Here is a 21,212-nt window from a genome sequence, read left to right as displayed (position 1 = left end):
TCACCTCCACTCTCTAAAGCAGAGTGGGGAGGTGGCAACAAAGGCACTTGACAAAACAGTTACTCTACACGTTGAACAGCTGTAACTTCCTGATTGGAGTTAGAAGCAATAAAGCAGGGGTGGGGGCAGAAGAGAAGGTTTTCACATCTACTGTTTTCTTTTTCTTCTTCTCCTTTTTCTAGTGCTAGGGATTGAACCCGGAACCTTGCACAGTTCTACCACAAATCCTCATCTAGCTCTTTAAAAATTTTATTACATTTTGAGACGGGGTCTTGCTAAGTTGCTTAAGGTCTCACTGAGTTGCTGAGACTGAACTTGTAACCCTCCTGCCTCTGCTTTCTGAGTAGCTGGGATTATAGGTGTGCACTACCACACCTGACTTATCTACTCCTTACTAAGAGTACAATCTACATAATACCACCGTTCACCTATTTTAAGTGTAGTGTTGGTGAGTTTTAGTGAATTTATACCACCTCACCTCCCACTTTTGATCTATATGAAATAAAGTGGAGGAAAAGTCACCTGGGTTGACACAGATGCAATGTGAGAGGGCTTGTGGTTCTGCCTGCAGCCCCATCCCAATTTTTTTCTTTTGCTTTGTAAACAATAGTTTTATACAAATATAAAGTTGTGCATCTTCCAAGCTATCACTCCAACAGACATTTATTCAACTAAAACAAAACATCTTTAAAAATATTTTAACAATGTACAAATACATTCACAACATAATCTGCTGATTAAAAGATTCCAACAAAGTTTCCAGTACTGACAACAGAATTTACAAATGCCTACAATAATTTGTAGATTGGTTTAGTTTACAGTTAACTATACTTCCTTGTTTAAGAAATATTATTAATACAAATGTATGATTTACAATATCCCCCTTATAGCAAGAAAAAATAGATTCATAAAATAAAATGTTGCTAGGCATTTATTACACCAACTATTTAAATGATTATTCTTACTATGACGTAAGAATAATATTAATTTAGTACTAAAAGATTTTATTAGTCCAAAGACCACCAAAGAATTTCCAGGAAGTTCCAAAATAAAAATCTGACTGTCCTTTCCATGAAATAAATAGAATAGCAGCAATCCCTGGGTATCCCTCAAACATAAACTATAAAGATTCCATTTATTATTTAGGCCTTAAGTATAAAAATAAAAGAAAATCTTAGAAACTAGTTAACACTACAGCCTGAATTTGGTTTTCACTTGTGCATGTCTAAGGTAAGCAATTTCAACATGAAGTATATATTTAAAATTAACATTTTTTTCTAACTTTTTAACTCATACACAAGCCAAGTGCTTATTCTTAATCATGGAATCAACTTATTTCTGAAAATAATCTACAGAAATAGTATGTAAACACACATACCTTTGAGATAGACTAAGAATATCCTATATTCTATGGATCAAAATGCAAATATCTCTGTAATATGTGTAAACCTAACACATTAATTTGGGATATACTGATACATTACTATATGCATACATATGTACACCATAAAATAAATTCTGACAATGTTCCTAGTGATATCATCATACTTCCCAGCCTCAACTACTAGAAAAAGAAAATAAAAACTTTGTTTAAAAAAAGAAAACAGTTTTCATAGTAACTTTGTAAGTGAAAACAAAACAAACAAAAAAACAATGTTCCTCTATGCAACTGGACTGAGCTCTAAACAGTTCATAATCAAGAATCTCTTTGCCCTTCCCCAATATCACAGAGAACATAAGCTTTCTCTCTGTTCATTTCCAGTGTTTTGTTTTAAAAACTGCTTTCTAAGATACGAGATAGCCATGCTGGTTAAATTCTTCCGGCTGCCCGCTTTGCACCTGATGTAACCACACAGGTTGGCACTCTGTAGTACCACACCCATGATAACCACAGCCAACCATTTCACTCTGAAGGAGAAGAGAGCACTAAAGGCAAATATCACCCACAGCACTGGACAGGCAATTAGTTTTAACCAAGAGATTCTTGATTCAGCCTCTGAAATAGTGTTATTCTCCTGAGGAGATGCCTTTCTGGACTCAAACACCCAATGATTCTTTCCATCATCATCAATATGATTCCACCACGGAAGGCCTACATCAGTCTACCTGTGACATTCTTCATGCCCCAAAGTCACATGACAACAACAGGATAATTGTCACCATACAGGCAATAAAGCTGCTGCTGAGCAATTCACAGACTATAATGGCACTGACTCGGAAGAACAAATGGAGAAATGATGCCACTGGATGTCGGGTTTTGGATTTTCTTCGTCTATTAGTTGTCTCTTCTGTGTCAAACAATGAAACATCTTTGTCATCATTGCTGTCCTGAGACAACATGGCAACCGTGCACCAGCCCCACTTCATCTTGTCCTATTTGAATTGGGACTTCGTCTCCCCATACATGTGGCAGGAAGCTGTGCTAAGGGTTTGCTGATGTTGGTTGGAGGAATAGCAGTTTGAGAACTTTTACTTTTTTGAAGGGAAGATGGGGAAGGTAAAAGAGGCCAATGACAACAGAGATGGCCTGAGGGGTTTAGGTCTGGGGTAGGGGAAAAATGTGAAAGGGATGCAATCAAGCAAACTCTACAGCCTCTTTTACTCAGTCTCCTCTATCCAGCTGTAGCATCAGCACCTGGGAATTGATTAGAAGTGCAGTCTCAGGCCCCAGTCTCAGACCTACTAAATCAGGACCTATATTTTGACAAGACCAGGTCCTGTGTAAGTGCAGGGAAGTTTGGGAAGCACTGATGGTCTCCTGGCATTCCCAGAACAAAATGCCACAGGCCAAGGGCAGCCAGGAAAGTGGGCCTACAGTCTGGTCTCATCAGGATGGGAATGATCACTGAGAGGGGTGGAGAATAGCATTTCAAATGGTGAATTCAATTTTAAAAATCAGCTTTTTTTGGGGGTAGGGAGTACCAGGGATTGAACTCAGGGGCCCTTGACCACTGAGCCATATCCTCAGCCCTATTTTGTATTTTATTTAGAGACAGGGTCTCACTGAGTTGATTAGCATCTTTCCGTTGCTGAGGCTGGCTTTGAACTCAAGATCTTCCTGCCTCAGCCTCCCAAGCTGCTGGGATTACAGACATGTGCCACCGTGCCCAGCCCCAAATTTAGCATTTTTGCAGGCCATATTGGGAGAAAGATAGATAACATCCTCAAAAACTAAATTATAACTTCATTAAAGGATCTTTCCTAGAAAATCCCATTGTCTTTTGTGTCTCTTGCCTGAGACTAGTTTTCTCAGCTCCATTTGTAGTAACTTTTTCTGGGGCTGGGAGCTAATTAGGAATGTGAGTTCAATAAGGATTTCTTAGATACATTTAACCAGGTGGAGTCCTGGAGATGATCACACCCACAAGATATTAGATTGAAGATGTAGTACAGGAAATCAGTTTGAATATAAGCAAAAGGAAAATCACTTCTTCCCTAATAAGCTTCCCTTTACATTTAAACTGTACGCAAAGTCCTGTTTACTAATATTGTCGCCTCTCTGATCTTTGCTTCCTGTCCTGGCAGGCTTTCAAGAACATGCTGCTCTAGCAGGACTGAGAGGAGTCCAGAAGCACCGTCGGCATTCCTGACTCCAAGTCTTGCGGTCATGTTGGTCCAATTACCAGTAATGGCTTCCTCTTCCCACGACCCCTTTTCTTCCCAACAGATATTCAAGACAAGGTTTAAGTGGCGTTTTTCCACAAAGCCTGTTCTAATCACTCCACTCTGTAGTGGACCTGCCTTTTCTTATCTCTGTAGTCCTATGTTTAGAACACTTAGAGTTCTTAGTGCAGGCTGCTTTGTGTTGTTATTTGGTGTGGATGATCATCAAGAACAGATGCTCCCTGCTCTTGTTCCCCTAATATCATACCTGGGTCACAGAAAGTACTCATTAAAGATTTCACAGGTCCCTTCAGAAGTCCAGAGAGCCCTGGACCACTGCAACCTTTGAAGGCCATATTTCCAACCTCAGCATCCTGATGAGTTTTCAATGACTTTAACAAACTTTAACTTTTGGCCTCCTTTCTCCTCATTCTGTCAAGTAAGCTTATTCCTATCCTTTATATGCTATGGTGTTAGTCAGCTTCTTGTTTCTGTGACCAAAATACCTGACAAGAACAATTTAGAGGAAGAAAAGTTTATTTTGAGCTCATAGTTTCAGAGGTTTAGTCTATGGTTGGCTGACCCCATTGTTCTGGGCCCAAGGTGAGGGTTAATATCATGGTAGCCAGGAAGCAGAGAGAGCAAGAGGAAAAAGGGCCACAAGGAAGATGAACCCTTCCAGGTCACATTCCAAGTGACCCACCTCCTCCAGCCATGTCCCACCTGCCTACAGTTATCACCTAGTTTGTCCATATTCAAATTAAGATGGAGTGATAAGGTTATAGTTCCCCTAATCCAAGCATTTCTCCTTGAACATTCCTACATTAATACAGGAGCTCCTAGGGGACACTTCATATCCAAATCCCAACTGCTACTCTAAGATTCTAGATAAAAAGAAACATTGGCATACATTTTTCTGACGTCCTTTTCTCTTGTAGGTGAAATGCCATCAAATCCTTCCAAGTAATTCTTTTAAGGTCTCAGAGATGCAATACACCTGTCTATATTCTAAGAGATTCCAAGACTGCCCAAAGACCTACTTCCTGTCCAGGCTGACCCAGCTGCTCTGGAAGCCAGTTCCACTGCAGAATTCAGAAGCAGAGATGAGGCCTGTGTGACAAGGGGAAGTGTCTTCAGGATGACACTTTTGCAAAATCCCAGCTTGAGAATCTTACCTTTACCTCTCCATTTGAGGCAGTATCTCTTTCTCGGTTTTTAAAAACAAGTTATTTATGATTTGGGAAATTACAAACATTGTCAATGCTAAGAACTTCTGGGATGCTAATGCATCAGTGGACTATGAGAACATCGGTGGAAATGTGGACTGTTCAGATGCAGAACACCTGGTTTGAACTCAGCCACTGACTGGCTATGTGACTGTAAGTGAAATCACATCCCATCTCTGAACCTCTGATTCCTCTTTTGTAAAATGAGGATGATGATGTACCTGTCTTACACTGTGATTGTGAGCCATTCATGAGATTGTAGACATGAAGTGGCACTTCACAGTTCAAGTATAAATTACTTATTAGTAGGAGATGTAGTACTGCTCTACTGCAGTGGTTCTCAAACTTCAGTGCACATCAGCATCACTCAGCAGGACTTTTAAAATAAAATAAAATAAAATACTTTATTTTATTTATATATTTTTATGTGGTGATGAGGATTGGACCCAGTGCCTCACATGTGCTAGGCAAGCGCTCTACCACTGAACCACAACCCCAGTCCCCAGCAGAACTTTTAATGCAGAAATTGCTAGAACCCACCCCATGGGATTGGGTAGGTGAGAGGTGCCTGAGACTCCTTCTTTCCCCCCTTCCTTCCTTCCTTCCTTCCCTCCCTCCCTGCCTGCCTCCCTTTCTATATTTGCAGTGCTGGGGATTAAGCCCAGAGTCTTGTGCATGCTAGGTAAGTGTTCTACCACCGAGCTATACCTCCAGCACCATCTTATCTTTTTAGTAGGTTCTCAAGTGATACTAAAGATGCTGGTATGGGGAACACATTTAGAGAGCCACTGCTGTACTGAAATTCCCACCCATTTCTATTCTTACCTCATTATGAATTCCTTAAAGCATAACCTCAACTTGTTGTGATGTCGATAGAGTTTTGGGTCAGCTGGAATTTCGGCCAAGAACACTTGGGCTACTTCCAGTGGTCCCTGATGGAAAAAAGTAAGAAAACAAAATTGATATTGGAAAGAAAATTACATTCTTTGGAGAAAATGTTGGAGTGGCTTCTTAGTTTTAACATTTAATTTTGTAGTTGGTTTGACTAAAACAAAAAGTCAAGGAAGGTCTTGAGCTTCTCAGGTAACTCTGATTCCTTAGGAGGAATCCTAAGTTTTAGGAGAATACTCACAGGTATAAATAGGCTTTCCTTGATACATAAAGGTAAAGCAAATGCACCAAAAGTTATGTGCTTCCAGTTTTTCTAAAAATTGCCTTATCTCTCTGCTCATACCCACTTATCTAGTTACCCTAGTGTTGACATCATTTTGCACAAGTGCCAGTTAGAGTCGGAGAGCTGTACAGGACTCAGATAGTCTGTGGCTATGGATTTATTGAGTCTTCCATGAAAGGATTGGCACTTACAAAAACAAAATCTTCCTAATTATTTTCTGATCTTGGAAAGGCAACAGTCATTTCTCCTGTAGCTGTTTCAGTTCTCTTGATGTTAAGTGGACTCAGAATTTTGCTAGTGAATCCTCAGATGGAGAATGTGTTCAGTGAGTAAAGAATCACGATGCGCCTTGAATTTTTGAGTGTGGAGGGTGGGACAAGGGAGCATCTAGAACTGACATTAAGGGGGCCCACTGAATAGAGAGTTCTAGGCTAGTACCTCCCTCCATTTGAGACAGGGTTAGTCCCATGCTGAGTTTAGGAATTAGAGTTCTAAGAAGTCTGAGAAGGTCTAGTCGGGTCTGAAGTGACCTAAGGAGCCTGATTCCCAGGAACTCCTTGCTGGCAAGGCCCTTGGCCTGTCAGTTCATCTGGTGACTGATCCAGGAGCTGGATGGTCTAAGCCTTTGCTCCTCTCTCTTACAGAGAGGCTTAGCTTAGTCTTAAGTCCTGAAACAACTTTGCCTATACTGGGCATGACTAAGCTCTCTTCCACAGGACCCCAGTCCTGGATCATACTGCCAGGTCTGGCCCTGATGTGGCATTCCTTAAACCTGGTCCGCTTATCTCTAGGATTTCTTTTCTACCTTAAGTTGTTAAACAAAAAAGAGGCCTCCTAAAAGTCTTCTAAACCCCACGAGTGTTCAGTTTAAATTTAGAAACATCGTTTGTATGTGGATAAGACTTATCAACGCCAAGGAAGGAGGTAGACATCACAACCAAAACACTGAGAACTAGAGGAGCTGCCACCAGCTCACTTGTTACCTGATTTACAGTGGCTCCTACAGAGCCCTGAAGCACCATCTGAAGCATCTTTGCATCAGGGGGCTCCTGGTTAATGGCCACTGCTAACTGCAGGGTCTTCTTCTTCATGTCTTCAATGGCAACTTCCATTGGAGTCAAAACAAACTGAACGTAAGACACAAATGTGGGGAAGTTACTGTCTGATCTCCCAAGCCATGAACAAACCTGGAGCTATAACAGAGAGGGCATCTGGATTTGAAAAAGCAGCAAAGACTTTCTGAGTAATCTTAATAGGTTTAAAAGAAGGAAGGACCTAACGCGTCCATAGTACTTACCACGTTCCAGGAACTTTATATACATGTAACATTTATTCTTTTAAACAATTTTCCCATTCTTTCCATTTTATACTCAAAGGGGGATTTATAAGCTTAAGTTCTATAAAACGACACAGGTAGTCAATAGCAAGGTCCTATTATGTCTGCATTCATAAGTTCTTTCCATTCTGATCCTGAATGTGATGGGTTAATTCCTATCCCCCAAATTCATATGTTGAAGTGCTAACCTCCAGTAGCTCTAAATGTGACCCCATTTGGACAGAGGCCTTCAGTGAGGTAATCAAGTTATTTCTGTGCTATGCCTAGAATAATTTAGTGTTCAAAAGTCAAAACAATAAGAAACACAGGAATGCTTTCCAAACCCACCTCCTGTTGACTGTGTCCCCAGGTCATGCTCTCTGTGCCCTCTGTGAATCCCCTTCGCTGACACGGTTGTCTTACTCAACACTGGCTGACGGGCTCAGCCATTGCTGTGCTTGCCCAATGAAGTGGATATTCACAAGCCATCACCGACTTGATGATGCCTGTTATACTTGTTATTTTAATGACCTAATCTAATTAAATAAAGCCTAAACTGATGAACTATGGGTGTGGATAGAAAAAGAGTTGTTTCTAAGAAAACTGAGCTGAGTGCTTGGGCAAGACAACATGAAAGTGAGCTGTTATAAAAATTCCTGTCATATTAGGTGTGCTCAAGACAACTATAAAAGGCTAGGGGAAGAAATCATAAAAATCTAGAAGCTTTCTACTCTCGTATTGTTAAACAAGAATCTTTAAGGCCTCATTCTTCTTTACAGAAAGCAAAACTGAAAATCATGGACAATGCACTATGGGTGTGGTTTATACAAGAAAGGCAATGCTGAATTGTGATCAGTGAACCCATAATCAGAGAAGGTTGTGTCACTATATAAAAAACAGATGACATGAATAGGTAGGTACATGTAGCTGTTTTAAAGAAAAATAAAATGCTTATAACATATAATTTTGAACAATTCTGTGGTTTAAGAACTTTCTTTTTTTCTTTCCTTTTTTTTTAAACTGGGGATTAAACCTAGGGGTACTTAACTACTGAGCCACATTCCCAGCCCTTTTCATTTTAAGACAGGGTCTTGCTAAATTGCATAGGGCCTCGCTAAGTTGCTGAGGCTGGCTTTGAACTAGCATTCCTCCTGCCTCAGCCTCCAGAGTTGCTGGAATTATATGGCTGTGCTACTAAGTCCGCATTGCGGATTTTTTTTGATCAGTCCTATTAAAACAGGTCAACCGTCTTCTGTACACAGAGGTCTTTCCTGCCAATATATAGATGAAGAAACTGGGGACAAGTAGCTTGTGCAAAGTCACAGGAAGAAGCGTGGACTAGAAGTCAGTTGGTTCACTTATCTCATGGTCTCTTCCAATAACACACCACTAACTCCATGGGGTTGCTCACTCAGGCACCTGTCTCCAATAATTAACAAAAAACATGCCTAAATCATTTATGAGCTTTTAGGTATTTAAAAATTTTACATAAAATATTTAAAACTTAAATAATTCATCCCATGGGCATTGGTTCCAGGACACCCCTTCCCATACCCAAATCTGAGGATGCTCAAGCCCTTCCCATAAAATGGTATAGTATGTGTACATACTTCCTGTACTTTAAACCATTTCTAGATAACTTATAGTACCTAACCCAGTGAAAATGCTATGTAAATAGAGTCAAAGTATATTGTTTAGGGAATAGAGAGGAGAAAAAAGTCTGTATGTGTTCAGTATAGATGCAAGATTCTCCCCCAGTATTTCAGTCTGTGGTTAGTTGACTGGATGGCTGTGGAGGATATGAAGGGACAACTGTATATACATTTTATTTAAGTACATATTTTAAATAGAAATAAATATTAAACATTGCAATTAAATATGTAAATGTATTTACACTAGAGATATAGCTCTAAAGTGTTGAATAGTTAATATAAAACAGGGCTATAATACACGTACATGCCTAAATGGGATTCCCTGGCATCATGAGGGTTTGGCTCAATCATAGTATTATTTTTTGGGGGGAAAGGGGGGCTGGGGATTAAACTCAGGGGCAATCAACCACTCAGCCACACCCCCAGCCCAATTTTGTATTTTATTTAGAGACATGGTCTCACTGAGTTGCTTAGTGCCTCACTTTGAACTTGACATCCTCCCTACCTAGCCTCCTGAGCTGCTGGGTCAATCACAGTATTTTAAGTGTGCCCCTCTTCATGTTCCACTCCAGCCTCCCTTGAGGGAGTGCTCAGCTGTGTGTGTCCTGGGGGAGTCGCCCAGGCCCACTCCTTCACGGTGGCTGTTCCCCTCTGGGCACGTTACCTCCTCCTTCTGGATGACGCTGATCCTGGTCTTGATGTAGGGGAAGGCGTGCATGGTGGTCAGGACCGTGTTCCTCCGGTACTGCTCATGCAGCTCTCCACGAGGCCGTCCCTCGAGGGTGAAGGGGGTGGTGTACATGAACCTCCGCAGGTTGAAATTCTTCTCAAAGTAGGTTACCCTGTCTTTCATCTCATACTCATCAAAGTAAGGTTCCACAAAAGTGATCTGTATGTAGGCCTGGAGGGAGAGGCAAGGGGAAGGAGATGAGCCATTCTGCAAAGAGGATCCATGACACACTGAAGGGCGTGCTGGAACAAGGCGCGTGGAAGCTACTGGGGCTGAGTGCGTCAAGGGAGCATTCAGAACCGGCAGCTCCTCCTTTCCACCCCAGGGAAAGAAAGGGCCATGAGGAAGAGGAGAGGAATGTGCCTGTGGGAAGAGTCTGCAACACTAGCCGCTCTTTCCAAGCAGAGCAGACCGATCCAACAGAAGCCTCAGTATGGAGATTTGCAAACTGCTATTCCTAAGAGCCAAGCTTTGTTTTCCAGAGTTACCATGACTGTAACACACTTAGAAAGTGTGCATGGTCAGACTAAGAAAACTAATAGTACCAAGTGCTGGCAGGGACCGAGAGCAGCTGAAACTTTCATGCACAGATGAGGGGATATAGGATACACAGCCACACGGCAAAACAGGTTAGCAACTTCTCATATAGTTAATGAACTGGCCCTCAGCCCTGCGATCTCATTCCTACCTACACGGGTGTTCAAGAGAAATGAAAACTTATAGCCACACAAAACTCTGTACACAAACGTCGATAATCACATTATTCATAAGACAAAAACTAGAAATAAACCAAACCAAAGGGATAAACAAACGGTGGCACAGGAAGAGAGCAGAATAGTATTCATCAGTAGGCAGGACTGAACCAGAACAATATGGATGCACCAGATGGGCCATGCTAAGTGAGAGAAGCCAGCCTCAAATGGCTATGTGTGATTCCACATGGGTACTTTCTGGAAGAGACACTGGTACAGAGATGGAATACAGATGAAGGACTGTCAGGGCTGGAAACAGAAAATCACTACAAAGCAGCATGGGGAAATGTTTTGGAGTGATGTATCATGATTGTGGCTACACATATTGGTCAAAACTCAAAGAACTAAAACTAAAACATTGAATTTAACTGTATGTGCAACATTTAAACACACTCAAATGCATGTATGCACACACACACAGTGAAAAAGGTGCTTATTAATTAAGAAGGTATCTTTATTTTTATTTTTTTATGGTACTGGGGATTGAGCCCTCAGGTGCTCTACCACTGAGTTATATCCCCTTCCTTTTTATTTTTTTTATTTTTGAGGCAGGGTCTCGTTAAGTTGCTGAGGCTAACCTCCATCCAACTTTTCATCCTCCTGCCTCTGCTTCCTGAGTTGTTGGGATTACAGGTGTGCACCACTATGCAGCAGAAAGGCATCTTTAAAAAATAAATAAATAAAGAAAAAAGAATGGCAGTGGGCATAGATGCTGGGACACCCACCCAGGGGAGTGGATGGGTGGGGTCACTGACCTCAGACCATGAATCACTATTTAGTATAATGAAATCTGGTTGTGATTCTGGATTTAGGCTCTAATCCAAGCTCTCGTAACCCACCTTGGGGATTTAAGAAGAGAGGAGATGCGGTCCTTGTGTTAGTGGTGATTCTTGAGGTCAGTGGTGATTCTGCATAGTTTACACTATGCACAGATTGCTCTGGGCCACTCAGCCAATCCAAGGGCTCCAGATATTTCTGTCTAAAGCTTAGTTCAACTCTTATCACAGTTACTATTTTCAAGTCTAGGCTAGGAATGTGTCTTAAACAAGCAAATATTCTGAAAAATGTAGAAGAAAAGCAAACTCTGAAATATGGCTAGTTCCTCCCTATTAGCATCATCTTCATAACATCCCAGAAGACAGAGCTGAAGGAGGAGTCTGGATGGTTCACAGTTCACATACAGTGCTATATCAGATGGTGAGTGCTCCCTGTCCCTGGCCCTTTTATAGCACCTGCATTGCGTTATTTCCAGCAGCCCAGAACATCATATGTGCTGTGAAGTGGACCGGGCAGGCAGTTCTCCCCCTGTGGCAATATAAAGAATATGTTGGCTCTTTGTCCCTGTTTTCTCCACAGAGCTTCAAAAACCCTTGGAATTTCCTGAGTGACAGGAGTCTTTGTTATGCTAATGAGGTGACCAGCCTTGGCCTTATGAATAGCTTCAGGTGGTCACCAAAAAGACCAATCTTATGATCAGACTGCTGGAACTTTGGGCCCGCCTGAGCTTTGAGAAGGGGGAGGGGCTGGACAGTGTGTTTTATCATGTGGCTACTGATTTATTCAAACACACCTATGTCGTGAAACCCCAATAAAAACTGGTCACCCGGAGAATCAGTGATGTGCTGGCAGAGTACTATGTCTGGATTCTACTCTGCAAGGGCACAGAAACTATGTGCTCTATCCCAGACCTTCGCCTATGTGTGCCCTTCATTGTATGTCTGTAATCAGAAGAATGGTATTTCTTGAGTTCTGTGAGTCATTCTAGTGAATTATCTGACCTTAGAGGTGTCATGGAAACTCCTAAATTTGTAGCTAGTTAGAAATGTGGGCAAGGTGCTATGGCACACGTCTGTGATTCCAGCAGCCCGATAGTTTGCGACAGGAGGATCATGAGTTCAAAGCCAGCCTCAGCAAAAGCGAGGCACTAAGCAACTCAGGGAGACCCTGTCTCTAAATAAAATACAAAATAGGGCTGGGGATGTGGCTCAGTGGCTGAGTGCCTCTGAGCTCGATGGAGGACTGAGCTTGTGGAGTCTGATGCTAATTCTGGGTGGTAAGCATCAGAGTTGTATTGAGGTACATATAGATGGGGTGAAATGGAATAGCCTGGGATAAACATGGGAAAACTGAAGGTCAAGCCCTTTTTGTCATTTCTCCAACAGCACAGAGATCCTGCACTTGGCTGGAAGGAGTACCTGCAGCCTAAAGAATGATACCTTTAAATACGGTCAGGGGAATGACATTGGCCAAATTATATCATTACATTGCGGGCATGTGCAAATATGTAACAACAAATCCCACTGTTATGTACAATTACAATGACTGATAAAAGTATGGGAAAAAATAGCTGTTGGGCAGAAGTCTACATTTTTTAAATATGTTGTAAATTGAGAGTCTAAAGAGTTTATAGAAAGCCAGTAAAGAGCAGTGATGTGGGTTTGGATATGACAGACCCCACGTTGGAGTATTGGCTCTGTCACTTTGATACTCTTGGAAAATTGCCCAACATTTCTATTACCTCAGTTTTCATATCTGGAAACAGAAACAACAAAGCCTATTTTTAATTTTTTTTTAAAGAGAGAGGGGAAAGAGAGGGAGAGGGAGGGAGGGAGGGAGGGAGGGAGGGAGGGAGGGAGGGAGGGAGAGAGAGAGAGAGAGAGAGAGAGAGAGAGAAATTTTTAATATTTTTTTAAGTTTTCAGTGAACATAACATCTTTATTTTTTATTTTATGTGGTGCTGAGGATTGAACCCAGCGCCCCGCGCATGCCAGGTGAGTGCGTTACCACTTGAGGCACAACCTTAGCCCCCACCAAAGTCTATTTTTGAGGGCTGTTTGGGAATGAAATGAAAGGATGATAAAGGGTCTGATGCAGTGCCAGGAACACTGTAGGTGCTTTTTTTTTTTTTTCTTTCTGATACTGGGGATTGAACCCAGGTCCTCCCACATGCTAGAAAAGCACTCTATCACTGAGCTACATCCCCAGTTCCAGTTGGGGCTTGATAAATGAAAGCTCCTGTTGTGATTCGTGCCTTTGAGTATGTTTTCTTGAAGACCTGATAACCACATATGCAAATATGTGGTTGTACACACCTGTAATTCCTGCTGCTGGGGAGGCTGAGGCAGGAGGACTGCAAATTCAGGGCCTACCTGGCAACTGAATGAAACCCTGAGTCAAAATAAATATTTACAGAAAGGACTTGGGATGTAGCTTAGGGGTAGGATGTTCCTAGGTTCAATCCCTAGTACTGGGGGCAGGGTCAGGGGCAGATTGGAGACCTAATAAATCTGTAATGGAGCCCTAGACAAAAACGTTTGGTTGCCTTTAAATGACTGGTGAGGGGCTGGGATTGTGGCTCAGTGGTAGAGCGCTCACCTAGCATGGATGGGACCTAGGTTCGATTCTCAGCACCATATTGAAAAAAATAATAAAATAAAATAAAATATAAAGGCATTGTGTTGTGTCCATCTACAAAAAACATTCTCTCTCTCTCTCTCTCCTTTAAAAAAAAAAGACTGGTGAGTCAATTCAGACAGAGGGAGGTCATTTTGTATTCTTAGGGTAGCATAAGGGGACTCAGGAACCTGATGGTTCTTTTTGGCAAATTTTCTCCATACCTTGTTAGGATCCAACTTGGTTTTGTCCACTGGGGTAGAATCTTTTATCACTTCCACAAATTCTGCACCGAAACACTGACCATAAAACCCCTAGGTAAGAAGAAACAATAGTTTATAAAGGTAATTTTAATATAATGCAACTTTCTGTCTTCTCAGCAGTGGAGTAAGTTTGGAACAAGTGCAGTTTGTTCATTGATTATTCAGAGTCCCTCTGAGCTAATGAGCACAGTTCAGCATTTCCTGAGACATAAATAAAAATATGAGGAAGTCCAGCACCGTCAATTGATATATGATTCTCTACAAAGTGTACATTCTGTCTCGAATTCAGTGAGCATCATCCTATTTCTTGAGGCATCTGCAGAGGTATGGCACAGTTTACCTCTTTTTGTATCTTGAGAACTTAGAGGTCACCAGGCTTCCTATCATGTGGCAAACCACTATGTGCAAGAAGACAACATATACACCTTTAATTTTAAGTTGGGGGAACAATATTAGGGAACCAATTGGCCTGAGTCAGTGACTACTTTTCCTTCTTATGAGCTTATTGTCTTTGGGCAAGATGCCCAACCACTCTGGGCCATGGCTTCTTTGAGTCAAGTAAGGATAAAAGTCCTTTTCTTATTTGGCAGGGATAATAGTTCAAGGAGCAATTAGGTAACAAAAGTGTTTTAAGTTTTACAGACATAAAAGGGCATATATCCCAAGCAATAGCAAGAAAGAATAAGGAGTGACTCTTTGGTTAATAGTTGTCAGCACTTCAGGGGACCTTAGTCACTCAGCCCCAGAAGGTGCTGTTTTGGAGGCACCCCTTGGGTTTCTTCCTGGGTTTTTGATAGTCTTCCTTTCAATAACTGTTTCTTTTCTTTTCTTTTCGGATTTTTCTTCACACAGTTTATTTTTTGTCCATCTTTTCAGCCTTTCCTGCCAGAACATGCTGCTTTTTATTGTTACATTACTGACCGAGTGTAGATGGCAGGTTGTAGCTACTGTCAAGAATGTCCTTATCAGAACAGCCTGTGCTGTCCAGCAACACCACAATGACAGCAGGAGGGTGACTCAGAAGTATGATTGGATTGCTTAGAAGTTAAGATGGCAAACTTCACCCTAAAAAACCCTTTTACTCTGCATCTGTTAGTATATATTACTAACATTGGGAATGGAGCATAAGAAGATGTGACATTGACTGGATTTTATATGACTTGAAAATAAACATTCATGTTATAAATTTATAAATTTTTAAAGACATGTACAGGATCTTGGGGGAAAACTATGCAAATCTTGCTTTACCTCATGATCTCAGCTAACCCTTCATATAATAAATACATAATAAATGTAATGTGGAAAATGTATGTATACCTCAATGCTGAATCCTGGCCTTTTTTTTTTTTTTCCTTTTTGGTAATGATTCACTCTAACTTGTTTTTGTGAAGTATACAATGGCAAGCACACAAAATCACTTTTCTTACCTCTAGTCTATGTGAGATCTCAGGAAGCTTTGTAATTGCAGGTTCCTTGTAAACAAATTCCTGTTCATCCAAATCCCCAAATTTGGATCCATAGAAACCAACTCGGAAGTAAGTTCCAAACATTCTCTTGTGATCCTATTAAGCAAAATAAGAAAACCTCTCTCTAGTGATGTCATTCTTGAGGATCCACTGGGTTAAAAGGGTTTTATATTATGTTACAAACATATCAATTCTACAGTTGATGTAAACAAAAATACCTCTACTAAGCAAAGTCAATGTTTATAGAATAAATTTTGGAAATAATAACGAAATAAATCCCATGAAAGATTTCTTGGACTTTATTTTAAGTGAATTTAAAAGATTCTCACATTTCCTGGTTATAAAGTAAGTCAAGCTGCCTTTCACACTGTGAAATCTGGACCTCTGTCAGTTTTGGGCCCTTTTCTCTTTGATGGGTGAGAACTACAGTAATGTGCTCAAGGTCAATGAGTTTCTAGAGAGGAAGGAGGACTGACCACGGTCTCCAGGACAGGGTCATTTACCACTTAGTAACAGTACCCATTAGCAAAGACCCCCAGCTACCTTGTTAATGATGTTGTCGAAGGCCTTCTGCAGCTTGTCATGAGTGGAGGTCAGCTTCCGGAAGTCTCGATGTGCTTCCAGAATGGGGATGACCAGCTTGTAGACCTCATTAACCGTCTCATACAAGCCTCCCTTAGAGAGACGAGAAGAACATCAAAGAAAATTTAATACAATGGAAACTTAAGAGCAACCAGAGTTTATTATGCAAACAATGTGCTGGAGAATGGATATACCTCTGTGTCCCCGTATTTTACACAGCAGGAATGCTGTCCCAGCATCTCAACATTCAAAATGGCCCAGACACATTGCTAAATGGTCCTATATGAAGATGTTAAAGAGAAGGGCTTTCTCAGACTAAAAGGAGAGAAGATTTGGCACCGAAAACTAAGAACATTCAGGAAGGCAGCATTTATGTATTTAAATAGTGTCAGAGGTCCTCCTCTAGACAGATGCTTATTGCATGCCCACCAGGGAGTTAACAGGATTCTAGCTAAAATTTCAAGAAAATAAGAGTATATTGGACCTTTTCTGAATCCTGAATGAGAAAGCACGAAAAAAAGACAATGGTTAAAACAATAATTAATATACATAGAAGTTATAGGGAGAAAATTTGGAGGTGAAAAGCAGAAAATAAAGAATAATATAGGGAGAAAAATAAATTGGTTATTCTAAAGATAGCGAAATATTAAATATTTACTTGGCTTACAATGTGGGGGAAGGAGATCATTAAAGCAAAAATGGATAAGAGGCTTTTCTCTTTGATCTGAATCCAGTGACGTCTTCTATATATTTTTTTCTCTTATTTGGAGCATTCAGACCCTGATTAGGCTAATGTGGGGAGTGTCTGTGGTTTTTGCTCCTGCATTTCTCTGAGCTGGTCCTGCCTGTGAGGCTCTTGAAGATGACTCGGCTGTTAGGAGGGAGGACACCATGGATTTCTGCCCTCTCCCTGCAGTGGCTCCTTCCCATCTTTTTCTGAGAGAGAAAATGAGGGAGTGAGAACATGCCTCGTCATTTGTTGTGTAACCCTGGGCAAGCCATTTCACCTCGCTGTGGCTTAGCTTCCATCCCTATTAAATGGAAATAATACTGTGAAACTGCTGTCCAGCCAACACGCATGTAGTGAAAACCAGAACATGGCAGTGATGAAAGGCCTTCCCACCTCCCTTGGAGAGCTGACGCAATCTGTGCACATCAAAGTCCTCCCTGGGCCTTGCCCCTGTCCTGCATGCCCCTGGCATCTGTGGAGAGGGCTCACTAGGCCGTTAAGGCTGGGCATTCCGGAGCTCAGCCCTGGGATGCCCTCTGGACACTGACCGTGCTGAAGAGCTCGGCGGCCTGTTCCAGGAGGCCCACCAGGCCGCTCTCGGTGAAGTACCGGCCCGAGCACACCCCATCCTCATCGGGCGACAAGGTGTCATCGGAAACTGCAGACTCCTCCAGCACGTTGGAAGAAATATTCTGTAAGAAAACACAGTATGAGCCCAGAGAACATGAGACCAGTTGAATACTGGACCATAGGAACCCAGAAGGTAGGGGTGTGGAAGCAGAAATCCAGGATCCTAGCCAGGCGCAGTGGTGCGCACCTGTAATTTCAGTGGCTCAGGATGCTGAGACAGGAGGATCAGGAATTCAAAGCCAGCATCAGCAATGGTAAGGCAAAAAGCAGCTCAGTGGGACCCTGACTCCAAGTAAAATGCAAAATAGGGCTGGGGATGTGGCTCAGTGGTCTAGTGCCTCTGTGTTGTTCAATCCCTGGTACCAAAAATAAACAAACAAACAAATAAATAAATACTAAAGAACCCCAGGATCCTCACCAAGGCTGTGATTTTGGCAGGTCTGATGTTCTACCCAGAAGAGTTCCTGGCTGACATTCATTTTGAAAGCATACATTGAGCAGCCAGTCTTCAAACCCCCACATTTCCTTTCTACTTTTAACCACCAGGAGATTTTATATAAGGAACATTTCCCTTTATATAACAACCATTGAGTTGAAACAACCCCACATTAGCAAAAACAACCCTAAGGGACAAACAGCAAGGGTCTTGGTTTTTAAAAAGCAAAGGCCAACACTCAGTTAACTCAGCTCTTTGTCATAGCTCAATAAATCTCTGACTTCTGTGTTTTTCTCCTGAAGTCTTGACTTTCAGGTAAACAGCCAGTTGTGTTTATATTGATAAGATAACACTAACAAGCAATGGTTTCTTTATGGAAGTGTTTTCTTTGTTTTTAAGTGCTAAGGATTGAAACCAGGGTCTTTCACATTCTGGGCGAGTGATTATGCCTGTGCTACATCACCAGCATTCCCCTTTATTTTTCTTTGAGACAGGGTCTCACTAAGTTGCTGAACCTCAACTTGAAATCCTCCTGCCTCAGCCTCCCAAGTGGCTGGAATTATAGGCATACACCACTGTGCCAAATTTATGGAAGTTTTTAACAGAAGTGCAGTAGTTAGTGTTTTTTTCCCCTGAACATTTTGTTTCTACACATTTTTTATTTATATAAATTATAGAAGATAGAGCCTCATGGTCAGGGATAGTATGACCTGAATGAGAAAACCAAGGCACAAAATTTGGGGAAGTACTTATTCCCATGGTTACGGAAGTGCTAATTCTTTACTTGTTTGGTCCTGAGAGTAAAGTACCTCTTTATATTCTGCACCTTGTGCTCCTTGCTTGCCTTACCCAAGCTATGATCTTGGCAATTACTTTAACTCTTGATAGGTTAAAAGTCTTTTTTTTTTTTTGGCTCACAGCTATGGAAGAAAGGCATACAATGCATAAATGAAATACCTTCTTAGCTTAGGTATTGCAAAACAGTAGCACATATGCCACTCCTTCCTATTGCTGTGCACATGGCAGACATAACTAGTCAATTATAGCACTCTTTCCCCTCTGAACTTGGATATATTTTCAAAATTCTTTCAGCATAGTGCTCCAGTCGCCACTACCTATTAGATCAGAGATGGCTTGTAAAGTAAATGCTGTCTACCAGTTCAACTTTAGCAACCAATGAAGAAATAGTTGTTATCCAATATCGTAATATACTTTAATGAATATAGGTGGAGTTTCTCAAAATCTTTTGTTACCAGTCTTTCTTCCAAAGAAATTAAATGCTCAACTAACAGAGCCAGCATCACTGGTCCATACCTAAAACTATGAAGGGTTCTTCCAAAGAAAATTAGTATGCTTTAAGATGTAGAATGAAGGCCTATTATGTTTCTGAATTGGAGATAACAGAAGGTTCAACAAATTCAGTTGGAAGAATCTAATAACTCAGGAAACTAGTACTATGAGAATTGCATGCAATTTTCCACATGTAGAGAAATAGATATGAAGCTCAACAACTTATTAGTTTATTACCCAGAGGAAAAAGATTTGGGAAAGACTTTCCTGGCTTCTGGCTTAGGGATGTAAAACTTGTTGCAGAATCTGAGAATGTGTGCATATCTACATTTGTGAAATAAATGTTGCTCTCTAGGGCATAGAATTTCAATGATTTCAGTTTCTTGGAATTCAGTGACCTTGAAGTTATTTTTCCTTGCACAGACTTATCTCCAATTTACAAGTATTTTCCAAAGGCTCGATTTTATTGGAGCCGAATGAGGATAAAAACTGAAGCAAAGAACATTTAAGAGATTAACAGTGGACATCTGATAACACTGCCCAGAATTCCTTCCTTCTACAATGTAAGGCATCCTAATTTTCTTAGGAGAACCTCTCATAGTTGTAGGTATAGACCAGTGACTCTGGCTCAGTTAGTTGGAGCATTTGATTTCTTTGGCAATTATGATTGATTCAGAATGAGCACATGACCCCATCAGAATGAAAAGATACTCTGAGACTTTCTCTGAACAGCTTTCTGGAGATGGAAACCTAAATCTTAGGTTGTAAATGTGGGGAGCATGAAGCCCAACAGAGGCTAGGACAGGAAGAGGCGATGACTCTGGGATCTGATGATCTCTGAGGTCTCCAGCTCTCGTTGGCGAGTACTTCTCCAGGCTAGCTTCCCTCATGTAAGTTCCATCTGTACCTTAGGCACTGTGGGTTGTAAGTTCTGTCGCTTTCGAGCACCCATTTCTAAACTGATTGGTTATGTCTCATTTGAGAGAAATAACAGTTCACCCATAAGCACGACATAATTTGACGTCATTTCTGTATCTGAGAACACCTAGTCATTGTGTACTGTCCATCATGAAGACCCGTGTTTCACGGTTCCTCACCTTCCTTCTCACCTTCTGCACTCTTTCCTGACCCTAAGGTGGGACCACAGTCTAAAAGCTCACAGTGTTTTGTGTCTTTTTATAATAGTATTTATCATAATTATGATTAAGAATGGAATAATTAATTATATGATCTCTTTCTGGCTAGAATATAAAGGTCATGAAGACAGAAGAAATTCTCAACAAATTATGCTCTGAAAGCAGGAATGAGGAGTAAAGATATATGAAAAGATGGAGGTCTATGTTCCCATGTAGGGATAATGTGGAGTTTTTCTATTAGGTCTAGAATAACAATTCTGTCTCACCTTGGTATGTCTCATTAGAAGCCAATCAACTGAATTATAAGTAAAATAAGAATAAGAGGGCTTATTACATATGAAATTAAAAAATGAAATGAAATTAATACTTAAGTTATTAAATATTAAATAAAATATAATAACAGGGATAAGATATAATAGGGGAATATTAAATAAAATATAGTTTATTAAATAAAATATAGTAAATTATAAGAAATAGTTTAGTAAACAAAATAAGAAAAGAGGATGATATAATTCAACTCTAACTGATAAGTCTGAAGATTTTCTGGAAAGTGAAATTGTAATACAAAGCCAAGCACGGTAGCACATATCTGTAATCCCAGCGGCTTGGGAGGCTGAGGCACAAGAATTGTGAGTTCAAAGCCAGCCTCAGCAACTTAGTGAGGCCCTAAGCAACTCAGCAAGACCCTGTCTCTAAATAAAATATAAAAAAGGGGTGGGTCTGTGGCTCTGTGCTTAAGAGCTCCTGGGTTCAATCCCTGCTACCAAAAACAAACAAATAAACAACAAAAAAGAAAAAATTGTAATACTTATCCTTGGTAATATCAAGTGGCCA

At 40.9% G+C, this 21,212-nt stretch overlaps 1 protein-coding gene and 1 pseudogene across 1 annotated transcript in view; both read right to left on the bottom strand.

Moving 5' to 3' along the window:
- The window catches only part of LOC113199902 (dedicator of cytokinesis protein 8), a 218,962-nt gene that overhangs the window by 8,807 nt on the left and 188,943 nt on the right, over nt 1-21,212 (bottom strand). Inside the window, exons 40-46 of the mRNA XM_077797833.1 lie at nt 17,435-17,578; nt 16,118-16,249; nt 15,536-15,670; nt 14,070-14,159; nt 9,635-9,871; nt 6,987-7,130; nt 5,655-5,761 (exon numbers count right to left, since the gene is read on the bottom strand). Of these exons, the coding sequence (XP_077653959.1) occupies nt 5,655-5,761; nt 6,987-7,130; nt 9,635-9,871; nt 14,070-14,159; nt 15,536-15,670; nt 16,118-16,249; nt 17,435-17,578 (989 nt within the window). The remainder of the gene's footprint in view (nt 1-5,654; nt 5,762-6,986; nt 7,131-9,634; nt 9,872-14,069; nt 14,160-15,535; nt 15,671-16,117; nt 16,250-17,434; nt 17,579-21,212) is intronic.
- On the bottom strand, nt 1,725-2,340 carry LOC144254692 (Golgi apparatus membrane protein TVP23 homolog B pseudogene; annotated as a pseudogene).

This window comes from Urocitellus parryii, chromosome 4 (assembly GCF_045843805.1).
Source record: "Urocitellus parryii isolate mUroPar1 chromosome 4, mUroPar1.hap1, whole genome shotgun sequence".
In the NCBI taxonomy this organism is placed as follows: Eukaryota; Metazoa; Chordata; class Mammalia; order Rodentia; family Sciuridae; genus Urocitellus; species Urocitellus parryii.
The sequence above is the reverse complement of the archived record's forward strand: the minus strand, read 5'-3'. Positions and strand labels throughout refer to the sequence as shown.